The sequence below is a fragment of the Neopelma chrysocephalum genome, unplaced genomic scaffold, assembly GCF_003984885.1.
Source record: "Neopelma chrysocephalum unplaced genomic scaffold, ASM398488v2 Primary Assembly neopelma1_96737, whole genome shotgun sequence".
Lineage (NCBI taxonomy): Eukaryota > Metazoa > Chordata > Aves > Passeriformes > Pipridae > Neopelma > Neopelma chrysocephalum.
The window spans coordinates 1705727-1719642 of NW_020925381.1; the positions used below are offsets into that span (position 1 = coordinate 1705727).

Below are 13916 nucleotides of genomic sequence, written 5' to 3' on the forward strand. Positions count from 1 at the left end.
TCTCCCGTGTCCAGCAGGTTCTACAATTTAAGGTGTTAACCCATCCAATCCCACATTTATCTACCTCCCAGCACCTCCCCCTGGCAAGCCCCTCTGGAAATCGAGGTAGGGGGCTCTGGGACTCCCTCTTCCTCATCCTCCTCTTCATCACAGCACATCCAGTCCTGGGTTTGAAGGTCGCTGTGCCTGCGTGGTATCTTCTTGTCCAGGCCAGGGTGCAGATGTTCTTAAACAGCATGAAGGCCTACTCTGAGGGAAGTCTAAAAAACCTAGCAGAATTTTGAGGGACTGATATGGAGTGGGGTAACAGTGTTGGGAAAATGTGCAACCGTTAAGCTACTGAGAAGGAAAAAGACAGACCTCCATCTTTCAAAGAAAGGCCACAAAATTCCTCTCTGAGTCAAGATCCTGCTTTGACATATTCTGCATGCATGTCCCCAGCTCATCTGTGTCAGACACCAATCTACACCCAGGCCACATTGTGGGAAAGCATCTCATATCCCAGTTACAGTCACTGAGTTTGTGCCTCCTTGGACTTGCAAGATCTAGTCATTCAGTCTGTTCTGGGCACCAGCCACCTGTGGCCACAGCCGCTTCCCTCCCTGGGGAGATGTGCTGCCATTCCACCCCTCTGGCTTCAGTGGAACATATTCACCAGGATGTACCTGACACATCCTGCAACAGGCCATTTTCAAAGTGATGGCAAATACGCAGGTAATTTCTCTTCCCGTGGAATGCAAAGGCCTTCTGAAAGGAGGGTATCTCCAGCAAAGAACTCATTCTCTACATAACCTCCACTGTTCCCAACCCTACCTCACCTCCAAGCTCTCAGAAAGGAAGAACGGTGCAGAAGGCAAGAAGTGGTATTTATTCAAGGAGAGATGAGAGAGCTTGGTATCCATGACTCAACAGGAGAGCAGTACAACAAACAAGCAAGAAGGCACAGTAAAATAGGACAAAGCTGAGCCTTCATTCAAGCACATCCTTAGGCAGGCAGCCCCTCCAGTAGCAGCACATGAGAATGAAATAAAAAAAGCCTTGCAGGGATAAGAGCAGCTCCCTAAACAGGTTGTTCAACCTCCCCAGAAAGTGCAGCCTTCCCTGTCCTGGCTACCATTTCCTGCTTTGACTAAATGTGTGATGTCCTGGCTCTTGGGATTTTCCTCCACACTACGGCGTGCCTGGGATGTGCCTGCTTTCTGTGAATCCAGTCGAAAATAACTGCAGTCACAGTCAATACTGTCCCAGACATGTGTCTCCAGAACAGGCTGGCTTTGGTGTCCTGGCAGCCAAGGACCCAAGCCAAATGCCCAGGTCATGTCGCAGAAGGTGGCACTCACAAAAAGAACCCCACGAGGAGCACAAGTTAAAAGCTGCTGCTTTGCATCAGATGGCACCAGTTTAGAAGTGTATCATACAAAAAAAGTAACTGGTATCACAGGTCCCAACTCAGGAAGCCCCTTTCTGTGGGTGGTTGAGGATGCTTTCCTCCCCAACATGGGTCAGAAACAGGTTTTGGAATATGGCTGCGTGAAGCACATCATTTCCCTGACCCATCACCAAAGGTCAACCCTCAAGGGACTGACTCCTCTCCATAACTCTGGTTTGAACCCCTTAATTCTTCCAGGCGCATCAGCATCCACAACATTGAGCTCCACATCTGAACTGCAGCAGCATTTATGTTTGCTGCTAACGGTCTGCTCCCTGGTCTCCAGAATCCCCTTCACCAAACAAATCAAGAAGAATCACTCCTTAAACTTCCCCAATCTCTTCACAGTTTTATATACCTCCCTCATTTGCCTTTCTTCCCAGACTAATTGAGGTCTAACCTACAAAGTCTTTCCTCACATGAAAGCACCTTCACATTTTCACTGACATACTTTAATTATCCTTTTCTGTATCTTTTAGTTCTACCATGTCTTTGATTCCTGCATGCAGTATTTCAGATCTGGGTGTAGTATTTGAGCAGGTGCAAGAAAGGAAGAATTACTACTAAAGACTAGCCAAGCTGAGAAGAGGTGAGAAGACAGAAGAATTAATAGTAAGCAGTGCAAGCACCTTTGTCAACACATTGAGGGCTTGGTCCCACCCCACATCCCACAGTCAACAGCTGTCTGCTTATAGATGCATTTCTGTGATAAAGACAAGTTCCTCAGCCTCAATAGACCATGGTCGAGGGGGCAGAAGTTACTCAGTCAAGAAAAACAGGGTAGTGGTTAACTCTAGGACATCTCTGAACAGCACTAACATTGAAGGAATGAATAAACAAAGTCCAGAAGGGCCAGGAACTGTGCTAGGTTCTTCAAGCATAGCCAGTTCACTTTCATCCTTAGCAAATATATATTGAAAAAGTGGCATTGCAATAACACCATAAATTAACTTTTAATTAAAGGCTGAACTTTTGCCTTTCATCTGTTCTGTCCTGATTCCAGAGAGATCATAATCTCATATTGAAACTAATCCACATTAGTGCATGCTTAATTATTCTGAAGCAATAAACATCAGATGGCCAACTTCTCCCTCTCAGCAGATCCTAAGTCATAGAAACTCACAAAGCTGGGATTTGTTTCTGAAAGGGAAGTTTTTACAGCATCAATGCTTGAAGCTTAAGAGCTTCATTGCCTGATAACTGTGTCTCCATTCTTTTACAAAGAAGGTAAAGCAAAACATAGCATATTCTCCTTTGGTCACAGCTGAAGCCATGCCACTAAAGCACCTTTCTGGTTTTGCTCTCTGTATCCACTAAAAACTTTTTAATGTGTTGTTTCTCCCAGGACACAAACATCTAAATAGCATAGTTCCTGCTCATTATACAAGGCAAATGAGCTATGAAATGCAGCAAGGTGTCAAAAATCTGCAAGCAGCAATACAAGGCATGTAAGTACACACATTCCAGGAATCACCTGCCAGGGCAACCGGTGCCTCTTCCGTCATTTTGCCATTCTGGCAGCAGCATTAACTGAACATCCTCTGCGATCTAGATCCCTAGAAAGCCTGTCTCTCCTCCAGCCTCTTGATGTGCTCTTGAGAGCCAGCTCGCCCCGGCAGAGCTCACCTGCTTGATGGGAATGACGAGGAAGGCACCTCCGCCCACGCACTCAGTGACCACAGCAATGAAGTTGGGGTTCACGGCACAGAAGTGGTTGTCGTGGACGCTGTGGGTGATGGGCACGCAGTCGTAGCACTTCTCTTTGCTGGCGGCTTTGCCATACACGTTGCGGAACTTAGAGCTGCGGTACCGTGGATGCCACGACATCTGCAAGGGGAGAAACACAATGCCCTGTGACATGAGGACTGGCCAGCCTGGCAAGGCTCACAGACCCCTACTCCCATCTCCCCACTACAGACTCACTCTCCACCTTTTGGGCAGCTCACACCAACCTTCAGCCAGCAAGTGGCAGACAGAGCTTTCTATTCTGGTCTTCATCCCTTTGGCATACCCTGCCTCTGCACACTGTTGCACATCTCTAATGGAGAGAGGAGGGCATAGGGAAGAAATGACAGCTCTCACCATCACCAGCCAGTTGAGCTGTGCATGCCCAGCAGTCCCTATCACTGGGGCAGGTCCAGATGACAGCAAGTTTGAGATGAATCCTGGCAGCACAGAGCTCAGAAAGCATGAAAGATACAAGATCTTGCATGAGAAAAGCCTGAAAGATGGTGAGCAAACAAGTCTTTGTTTAGCCCTCAGGTGCTTTAGAACCAAAAATTAGCCTAAATTTTGCTCACACAATCAGAAAAAATAAGTTTGACAGATCACAGAAATAGTTACAGTTATCTGTTGATGTTTTCCCTACTGACAATGATGTTCTGTATGTCTGGTTTATAACTGTGCTACAGCCCTCTGACAGACAGCATTTTAAATGGTGTTTAGATGAGACACATCATCATCATCATGGCTAGGCTTCGCGAACGAAGATTTGGGAAGGGCTCTACCCATTTTTCATGCAAGCGCGTTGGTGGCTAAAAAGGCCAATACGAGAAAGGCAAGTCCGGTTGCAAAAGACACAGCAGAAAGACTCCTTGGATGGTATATTCTGCAAGGCTCGATTCTTTCTGCGTTGTCTTTTCTCCTCAAGAGTGATCCTGCGTGCCTTCTCAAAAGCATCAGCAGCGTTATAAATGGTCTGTCTCCAGGCCTCCCGATTAGAGGCCAGAGTGGACCAGTTATGGTGATCAATATGCCCGAGGCTGAGTCGTTGCTTCAGGGAGTCCTTGTATCTTTTCTTTGGAGCTCCTCTCTTGCGGCAGCCAGTGGCAAGTTCACCATAGAGCAGGATCTTAGGGAGGCGGTGGTCCTTCATCCTAGAGATGTGCCCTGCCCAACGCAGTTGCGTTCTCAGGAGCATGGCCTCAATACTCGTAATTGCTGCCTGTTCGAGAACAGATGTATTGGTCACATAGTCTGACCAATGGATGTTAAGGATTGTACGGAGGCAGCGTTGATGGAAGCGTTCTAGGAGACGCAGGTGGTGGCGGTAGATGACCCATGATTCGGAACCGTATAAAAGAGTAGACAGCACTATGGCTCTGTAAACACTGATCTTGGTGCTTTTCTTCAAGTGTTTATTACGCCAAACTCGTTTATGGAGTTTTCCAAAAGCACTATATGCCTTCGCTAACCTATTGTCTATCTCCCCATCAATCTTACCATCTGAGGAGATGAGGCTGCCTAGGTAATTAAACTGTTGGACTGAATTGAGTTCTGACTGGCCGATGGTGATGTGGGGACGGTGGGGGACTTCCTGAGGTGCAGGCTGATGGAGAACTTCTGTCTTCTTTAAGCTGACTTCCAGCCCAAAGAGCTCAGCAGCCTCTGCAAAGCAGGATGTTAAACGCTGCAGAGCTGCTTCTGTGTGGGCAACAAGGGCGGCGTCATCAGCATAGAGCAGCTCCCGGACAAGATGGTTTAGGGTCTTAGTATGGGCCTTCAGTCGCCTTAGGTTGAATAGGCTTCCATCAGTACGATATCGAATGTAGATACCGTCCTGATCATCGAGGTCTGCCGAGGCCCTTTGAAGCATCATACTGAAAAAGACTGTGAATAGGGTAGGAGCGAGAACGCAGCCTTGTTTCACACCATTCTTTATTAGAAAGGGCTCAGAAAGTGTGTTGCCATATCTGACTTGGCCGTGCTGATCCTCATGAAGTGAGATGATCATTTTAAGGAACTTGGGGGGACAACCTAAACGTTCCAAAATCTGCCAAAGACCTTTTCTGCTCACAGTATCGAAAGCCTTGGTGAGGTCGACAAAGGTTACATAGAGATCTTTGTTCTGTTCCCTACACTTCTCTTGCAGTTGTCTGAGAACAAATATCATGTCTGTGGTGCTCCTGTTGGCTCTGAAGCCACACTGACTTTCAGGTAGAATTTCTTCTGCTATAGCGGGTATTAGTCTGTTCAGGAGTATTCTTGCCAAGATTTTGCCAGCAATGGAGAGCAGAGTAATACCACGGTAATTTGAACAGTCTGATTTAGTACCTTTCTTCTTATACAAGGTGATGATGACTGCATCACGAAGGTCTGAAGGTAGTTCGCCTAGTTCCCAACAGCGCACCACAAGCTCATGAAATTTAGCATGGAGTGCAAGGCCCCCATGTTTCCAGACTTCAGGTGGGATTCCATCAACCCCAGCTGCCTTGCCGATTTTCACCTGCTGTATGGCCTTGAGGGTTTCTCCTAGAGTGGGGGCAGTATCCAATTCGTATTTCACTGGTTGTTGTGTGATGGACTGAATTGCTGAGTCTTGTACTACACGGTTGGTACTGAAAAGAGTCTGAAAGTGTTCAGACCATCTGTTCAGAATGGGGGTTTTATCTGTCAGAAGCGTTTGACCATCTGCACTGAGTAGTGGGCTTTGGACTTGGTATGTAGGCCCGTATGCTGTTTTCAGGGCCTCATAGAATCCTTTGTGATCCCCTGTATCTGCACATAGTTGAGTTTTTGCAGCTAGATCGGTCCACCATTTGTTCTGGATGACACGGAGTTTCTGTTGGAGTTTGCTGCATGCAAGACGAAAGGCTGTTTTTCTAGCATGACAGGAAGGCAGTGCAAGGTGTGCTTGGTGGGCGACACATGAAGCATGCTAAACACAAGAACCCCTTACCACAGAGAGCAGCGAAGCTTAAAATAACTAATGTAACTGATTTCATCCAATCAGAGAATCATGGGTGTCGCAGGGTATCTTGTCTTGAGGCCTGGTCCGGTGGGGGAAGAAAGACGCACAAGACACACAAGACACACAAGGATAGTGAGACGAGATGTCTGCCTGCTCAGTGCAGCAGGCAGCCTTTATTAAGTTTGCCAACTTCACACACAACACAAACATATTCCCACAACAACACCCAAGAATCCAAGCACCTGCACATTATCAAACCGTCTTAACCTTGTACTCCCTGCAACCCAAGGCCGTGTCCATGGAAACCATCTAACCAGCTCCACTGCTCCCATGGAACACGGCCTAACTTTTGCACTACCTCAAACTTTAATTGTGGGGCTTCCCCCCACACATGGGTTGGAAGGAACCTTAAATATCACCTAGTTCCATCCCCCCTGCCATGTGCAGGGACACCTCCCAGGCTGCTCAAGAACTTATCCAACCTGGATTTGAACACTGCCGTGGTTGGGGCATCCACAACTTCCCTGGATAGCCTGTTCCAGTGTCTCATCACCCTCTTAGTAAAGAATTTCTTCCTAAAATCTAAACTCAGTTTCCCCTCTTTCAGTTTGAACCCATTACTCCTTGTCCTATCACTACAGTTCCTGAAAAGGAGTCCCTCTCCAGCAGCTTACTTGTAGGCCTCCTTCATTTACTGGAAGGCTGCTATGAGAGCTCCAAGCAACATCTTCTGAACAGCCCCAGCTTTCTCAGCCTGTCTTCATAGGGAGGTGCTCTAGTCCCCTTATGAACTTTGTGGCTCTCCTCTGGACTTGCTCCAACAGTTTCATGTCCTTCTTATGTTGGGGACACCAGAACTGTACAGAGTATTCCAGGTGGGGTCTCATGAGAGTAGAGCAGATGGGGAGAATCATGTCCCTCAACCCGCTATTTTCAAATAGAAAATTACCAGTGTTGGTCAGAAAAGGCAATTAAGACTATTAAATCCTACTCTTTCCACAAGATTTACCCAGTGAAAGGCACATGGCAAAGGTGAGGAAGATTCTAGTGCTCAAAGAAAAAGAAGTGCAGATCAGGCAAGAAAGTTATGGGTGAAAGAGGGCCCCACAAAATCAGCTGGGAGTATGGGCAAAGACTGGGAGAAGGCATGGTTTTGCCCTATATAGATCTCTTTAATGTACATTTGCTGAATGGTATTATCAGTGATGCTGGATCAGTGATACTCCAGTTTGACAAGAGAACCCAACCAAGCAGCTTTTGAGTTACAGCAAGGCTTAGACCACTCGCTCTTATGGGCAAATGGTTGAAGGGAAGCACTAATGCACTCAAGGGCAGGGAGTCAAGTGCATCATCACCTAACAAGCAATTCTAAACTAAAACGTCTTTGTTGCTGGCATGATATTGCATCCTCCTGGGATGACTAATAAAGGCTAAGAAAAGGTATTTCTTGAGCTCTACAAGCATCCCTCAATATAAAGATACACGAAGCTTACATAGTGTGTCACACTGGAAGATTTGGGTTGTGAACAGTATTAGGACACAAGTTCTGTCCTATTCCCTGCCTCCTCCCAAGCCACTGACACAGCTCAGAACCAACCCCACCTTGAACAAAAACAAATGCCTGTAAAAAAATCAGTCCTGGCAGATCACCAGTTGCTTTCACAGTCATATTTATTGCTTTCTTTCACCTTGGCATGTTTTACCTATGTTAACTCTGCATTTGTCCATATTCTTAGCTGATTAAATTTCTTCTGCAGAAAACATTAGGTGCAAAGGATCTTTGATACAGTGAGATCCCAAACCAAAACACAGAAATGGAAGTTATTTGAAAAAGAAAGCAGCAATCCTGAAAGCTAATCTTGGAAGAAGGCATGTTCACAGGTAGAAAGCAAGCTGAGATTATATGCAACTGGCTAGCTCCCCAAACATCCCCAGAGGTGCAGTGTTCTCACACTTCACACTCCTTACAGCTTTAGAAGTTAGGCTTACTCACACCAGAGGGAAAAAAATCACTGTGTTGTCTGGATGCAGCAGTAACTTCTTACAGCAAGAACATTACATTTATTAAAGGAAATTAATCACCTGGCTGTAAGGAACTTCTAGCTAAATTGCTCTTGAGTTGGGAGAGAGTGTGTGATCTGAAGGTTCAAGGCTCTTCTGCAGAAAGGAGTAACCAAGTAGACAGCAGCAATTACTGCAATACCATTCCTACTGAGAGCAGGAACACACAGCAAGATACTGACATCCCAGTAAAAGGTTAATGGTGAACAAGGAATAAAGGAAATAAAAGGAGTTAAATGGCCAAGTTTGGACAGTGCTTAGGAAAGACAGCTGTCTCCTATCTCAGCTTGCAGAATTCAAGTTCAGCTACCACAGGAAAGAACTTCAAGCACCTACAATACAATACAGGAGGGCAAGATATGACTGGGAATATCATAAAACTGGAAAAAAAGGTGGAAATCTTTCTGGCATCTGAAAAGGTGCCTGGAAAACCAGTGGGGTACTTTGATATACTCAAGCACAGCCTACTCAGCTCTTTCATACTTACCAGATATAAATGTTGAAATGCTTGTATGACCTCTAAAGAGCAGGCAGTTAAAGATGGAGAAGCCAGTTCCACCACTTGCCTTCGGAAATATGATGTAGTAGCACTGAAGGGACTTTGCTTTACCTCTCACTCTTTTACAAGGCTGTTTATGAAGAGTTAGCTTTTTGTGACTCATCTGAGAAACATGAGTGCAAAGGTCTCAGCTCTTGCCAAAGGAGCGAGCTCCTGTAAGGGTTGTGAAGCCTAGGGAAGTCTGCAGCACTCAGGAGCAGTATTGGGAGAGCCATGCTGCGGCATATTTACTACTCTCTAGGAAATGTCAGACAGAAACAAACAGGCATATGCAAGTCCAACTGACTGAACATGTGCTTCACCACAGGCCAGCATGTTCCCGTTTGTCCTATCGCATTCCACTTACCCTAGGATTGTGGATTTGCCTGCACCACACATGACATTTGTGAATTCTGGATTAATTTATCTTGGTCGTGGACAAAATAAACACATGGAAAAAAATGAAATATATTTGAGGAAACCCAGACATTTGGTAGCCTAATCCAGATCGAACTGAGAGCACCTTCTACGCTGGTGCACAGTACTCTATAAAAGAGTCACAGCGGCAAAGTCAGACCTAATAGTCCAAAAACTCAAAACTTTGGCAGTAATGTATTCTGCCTTTTACCATCTTTGAAATCCTTAGTATTTTTGATATCCCTGGCAGTGCCAGGAGCAGACCAGGAAGTTATTTTCCTTACATCCTGGGGAAGGCCTGACAGAAGATTGATGGAACCTTATTTCCGACAAATACTAGTTCTTGGGTGCGGCTCCACACCACTGCTAGGAGCTGATCTCTCCAGCACACGCTCCTGCACTACTTGTGGTCTGGTCCCTTCAAGTCCCATCCATGCTTTCTCTTGCTCAGAGCCAAAATTTAACTCAGGGGGAGGATGGGAATTAAGAAAACACAAACAAACAAAAAACCCCAACAACAACCAATCGCAAAACCCAACCAAAAACCAACGTAAGGCACTTGAGCAGAATCAGATCACAGAAAGTATCTGAGTTAAACAGAGCACAAATGTATGGGGGTCACATCACATCTGGAACGAGAGGGAACTGGAGTGTGTTTGGCAGCGATGAGGTCCCCAGTCAGCTCATCAGGGAACCACAGCCAGGCAGTGTGACGGTGTCACTCCAGCAAAGGAGAAGTAGCTATGAAGCAGACCTTGTCTCATTCCCCTGTGAACAGACATGCACATCTCCAGCTATAATGACAACAGAAGACTTGGAAGCCAGGACCTTCAAGCATTCTGCTGCTGACTGCCAGGAAGGTCACTCATTTTCTAATTCCCTGCACAGAGCAGGATAATCAGCCACCATATGCATATGGCTCCCATATGCCAAATGAAAGCTAGGGCTCGGCATGCCTGACTCTTTTGGAGACAAGATCCATCCACCTGATTCAACAATGGGCTTAGCGTTGGAGACAATTTTCCAGTGACTTTATGCAAGGGGAAAGGCTGAACAATCCCATAATTTTCCAACCTGGATGTTCTTTCCTTCTAGGTATATTCTCTGTTCTGAAAATACAGGCAAGGAGGGAGGCAAACTGCCTTCATGCTGCAATACTAAATTGTGGTGTGAGTTGTCTGTATTTCCAGGACTGAAATGATACAGAACAAGTGTGCAAAGAGGATGATGCTGTACTTTCCCATCAGCAGCAACATGAATACCAGACAAAAAACGTCAAGTCTGGGGACTGCTCTAGAGGAAGGTGCCAGACAGTTAGAGGAGAATTCAGTGTAGAGTTGTATGGACCAGTGATCAAAGGTGTGTGACCTGCTAAGAAGTACCAAAAACTTTGGTGTGGAGATGAAGGAGGGAAGCCATGACAGTAGGCTTCAAACACAGAAAAAGTTGCTACAAGGAGGATATAAATCATCTGCTTTCAAAGTCCAGTGGAGACAAGAGAGTCAAATGACATGTGTTTTAACTCCATCAAAGAAGTTCTCAATTAGGCAGCAGTAAAACTTTCTATCAGCCACAGCAGTGGAAGAGAGAATGGCATGAATCTTTATCAGTGGCATTTCCCAGACAGATTTGATATAATCCTAGCAATGACAACAGAGCTACAGCTGACTCTGATTTGGATAGAAGACAGAGTCATAGAGCTCAAAGAGTAATCACATAATAATTGTAATTTCATGTGCAGTAAGTCTGCTATGTCCAGAGTGTGGCAGGGCTATTCACCCACTCATCCTGGCTACACTAGTCCATTTAGAAAGGCACTCAGTATTGCTGTTTTAATCAATTTTCAGTTGCAGTACTTACTGTCAGAATGTCAGTTCTTAACATCCAGAGGCAAAGCAGCTGGATCAGGTATAGCTACGTCAGAACAATCTGTTTCATATAGAATCACAGAATCATAGAATCAACTGGATTGGAAAAGACCTCCAAGATCATCAAGTCCAGCCCTTGATCCAACCCCACTGTTGTTATCAGACCATGGCACTAAGTGCCACATCCAGTCTCATCTTAAAAACTTTCAGGGACCACCACCTTCCTGGCCAGCCCCCAATGTCTGATTACTCTTTCTGCAAAAAAATTTTTCCTAATATTCAACCTAAACCTCCTCTGGCACAGCTTAAGGCCGTGCCCTCTTGTCTTACTGCTGGTTGCCTGGGAGAAGAGACCAACCCCCACCTGGCTACAGCCTCCTGTCAGGGAGCTGTAGAGAGTGATGAGGTCTCCCCTGAGCCTCCTCTTCTCCAAGCTAAAGAACCCCAGCTCCCTCAGCCTCTCCTCATAGGACTTGTGCTCCAGTCCCTTCACCAGCCTTGTTGCTCTTCTCTGGACCTGCTCCAGCCCCTCAATGTCCTTCCTGAACTGAGGGGCCCAGAGCTGGACACAGCACTCCAGGTGTGGCCTCACCAGTGGTGAGTACAGGGGAAGAATCACTTCCCTGCTCCTGCTGCCACACTGTTCCTGATCCAGGCCACGATGCCATTGGCCCTTTTGGCCACCTGGGCACACTGCTGGCTCATGTTCAGCTTCCTGTCAATCCAGACTCCCAGGTCCCTTTCTGCCTGGCTGCCCCCAGCCTGTAGCGCTGCAGGGGGTTGTTGTGGCCAAAGTGTAGGACTGGGCACTTGGCCTTGTTGAACCTCATCCTGTTGGAATCAGCCCAACTCTCCAGGTCCCTCTGCGGAGCCCTCCTGCCTTCCAGCTGATCAACACTCCCCCCTAACTTGGTGTTGTCTGCAAATTTGCTGATGGTACACTCAATCCTCTCATCCAGACCATCAATAAAGATATTAAACAGAACTGGGCCCAACACTAATCCCTGGGGGACACCACCAGTGACTGGATCCCAACTGGATGCAGCTCTGTTCACCACCACTCTCTGGGCCCGACCCTCCAGCCAGTTCCTAACCCAGCACAGAGTGCCCCTGTCCAAGCCATGGGCTGCCAGCTTTTCCAGGAGTTATGCTGTGGGAGACGGTGTCAAAGGCTTTGCTGAAGTCCAGATAGACACATCCACAGCCTTCCCCTCATCCACCAGGCAGGTCACCTGGTCATAAAAGGAGATCAGGTTGCTCAGACAGGACTTGCCCTTCCTAAACCCGTGCTGGCTGAGTCTGATCCCTTGTCCATACTGTCAGATGACCTGCTCCATAAACTTGCCAGGCACTGAGGTCAGGCTGATGGGCCTGTAGTTTCCTGGGTCCTCCTTGCAGGAGGTACCAAGAGCTGCACTGCAAGTCAAGCTGTTTAGCAATGGCCATCATTCCCACCATTAACTGGCCAGAATAGATCCTTTCAAAGGTGTCACTGTTCCGGGTTACTATCAGGAGTGGTATAATGGTAGATGAAAGACAAAAGTTTAATTTCAGTTCATTTGTTTTATGCAGAATTTCAGCTGAAACCTTCTTGACTGCATTGTTAAAACAAGTAGGCCCTATTTTTCTGAAGTTAAACTCAGCATCTCTACAAGGCTACAAACAGCATGTGGACCACCCCATCCAGATGCAGGCCTGAAAGTGATGGTGAGCAAAAGGGGTGGCACCTTCAAAAGCAGAAATTACATGACATCATGGTAAAGGAAGGAAATGGGTGCACAAAAGCATTCAAAGTGACACAAAACACCATCTGCAGAACTCATAGGAGCTGAACAAGTTCAGTGGGCACAAGAAATTTCTCCTCTTGGCTAGGCCACCTGGAGCTCCCTCAGGAAGGTGTCTGAGGTCTCTGGCACCAGAAAGTTTTTCCAAGCTAACAAGGTTGGAAATCACCTCCCTGTTTGCAGAGACAGCTGGTTGGTTCTCTGTGCTGCCCCTGCCCCACCCCAACACCCATCTCCTGGGGGACCAGGCTCCAGAGATGAACTACACCCCCCTCTCCAGCTCCACCTCTTGCACAGTGCATCCAGGGGCCTGGTAGCACCAGCATGCATCCATCCAACATGCATCCATCGAGGCACAAGTCCTTGACCCTTTCTGTCCCCCACTTAATAACATTTCACTCATTCAAGGCTGTAGAGAGAGGAGCTGACTCCTCTCAGGCTCGCAGCTGACTCCAGTGACAGAAACAGGCATCCTACTCCACCAGCTATAAGATCACCTTTATTCAAAGACTTTTTGACAAGTTTCATTCAAACTAATCCTGGGCAAGCACAAGATCACTGCCTGTAAAGCATCACATTAGATGAGGGGTCTCTCACAAGACTGTATTACAGTCTTGGCATGGAAGCAGGGCACATGAAGGCTGAGAAGTATCACTCAATTAAGCCAATGCAGAAGGCCAAGTAAGTTTATAAGTTTTAACAGAAAGCTCTCCAGCTCTGTCTGCTTTCAGGTAAGCAAGGGGGTGACAGACTGCCTATCTCTGGTCCCGATATCAGGACAATTGCAGTGACAGAAGGACAGACAGAGCTCTTCTGGAGAGCAGAATCTGGCACAGCATCTCCTGAAGAGACAAACCTGCATCCTTTCCCCATCCAAACACACAATAAGATGCCCACACTGCTCAGAACACCCCACACCTGGGCTGAGAGCCTTCCAGTTCATAGTGCGCAATGGTGCATTGCGTGCATCCATTGAGTGGATGTACATGTCCCTTGCCAAACAATTGTTTTCTGTTTTCTTCTGCTGCATACCTCTCAGCAGGGTAGAAACACGTGCCAATGAATTAATAATGGTTATGTTTGCTTCACGCTCCCCTAGTTTTGTGCATGAAGCCTCCCTTCTCTTTAA

The 13916-nt window shown here is 46.7% G+C and overlaps 1 protein-coding gene across 4 annotated transcripts in view; it reads right to left on the bottom strand.

Annotated features, from left to right (window-relative positions):
- Positions 1-13916, bottom strand: part of LOC113981730 (coronin-2A-like) — a 58741-nt gene that overhangs the window by 18599 nt on the left and 26226 nt on the right. For 2 of the 4 annotated variants that reach the window (XM_027709292.1, XM_027709295.1), the window contains exon 1: positions 3056-3518. In XM_027709292.1, coding sequence (XP_027565093.1) covers positions 3056-3289 — 234 coding nt within the window. In that variant the 5' untranslated portion in view covers positions 3290-3518. Of the gene's footprint in view, positions 1-3055; positions 3519-13916 lie in introns of those variants that run through there. The other 2 variants (XM_027709294.1, XM_027709293.1) reach the window with 2 other exon arrangements.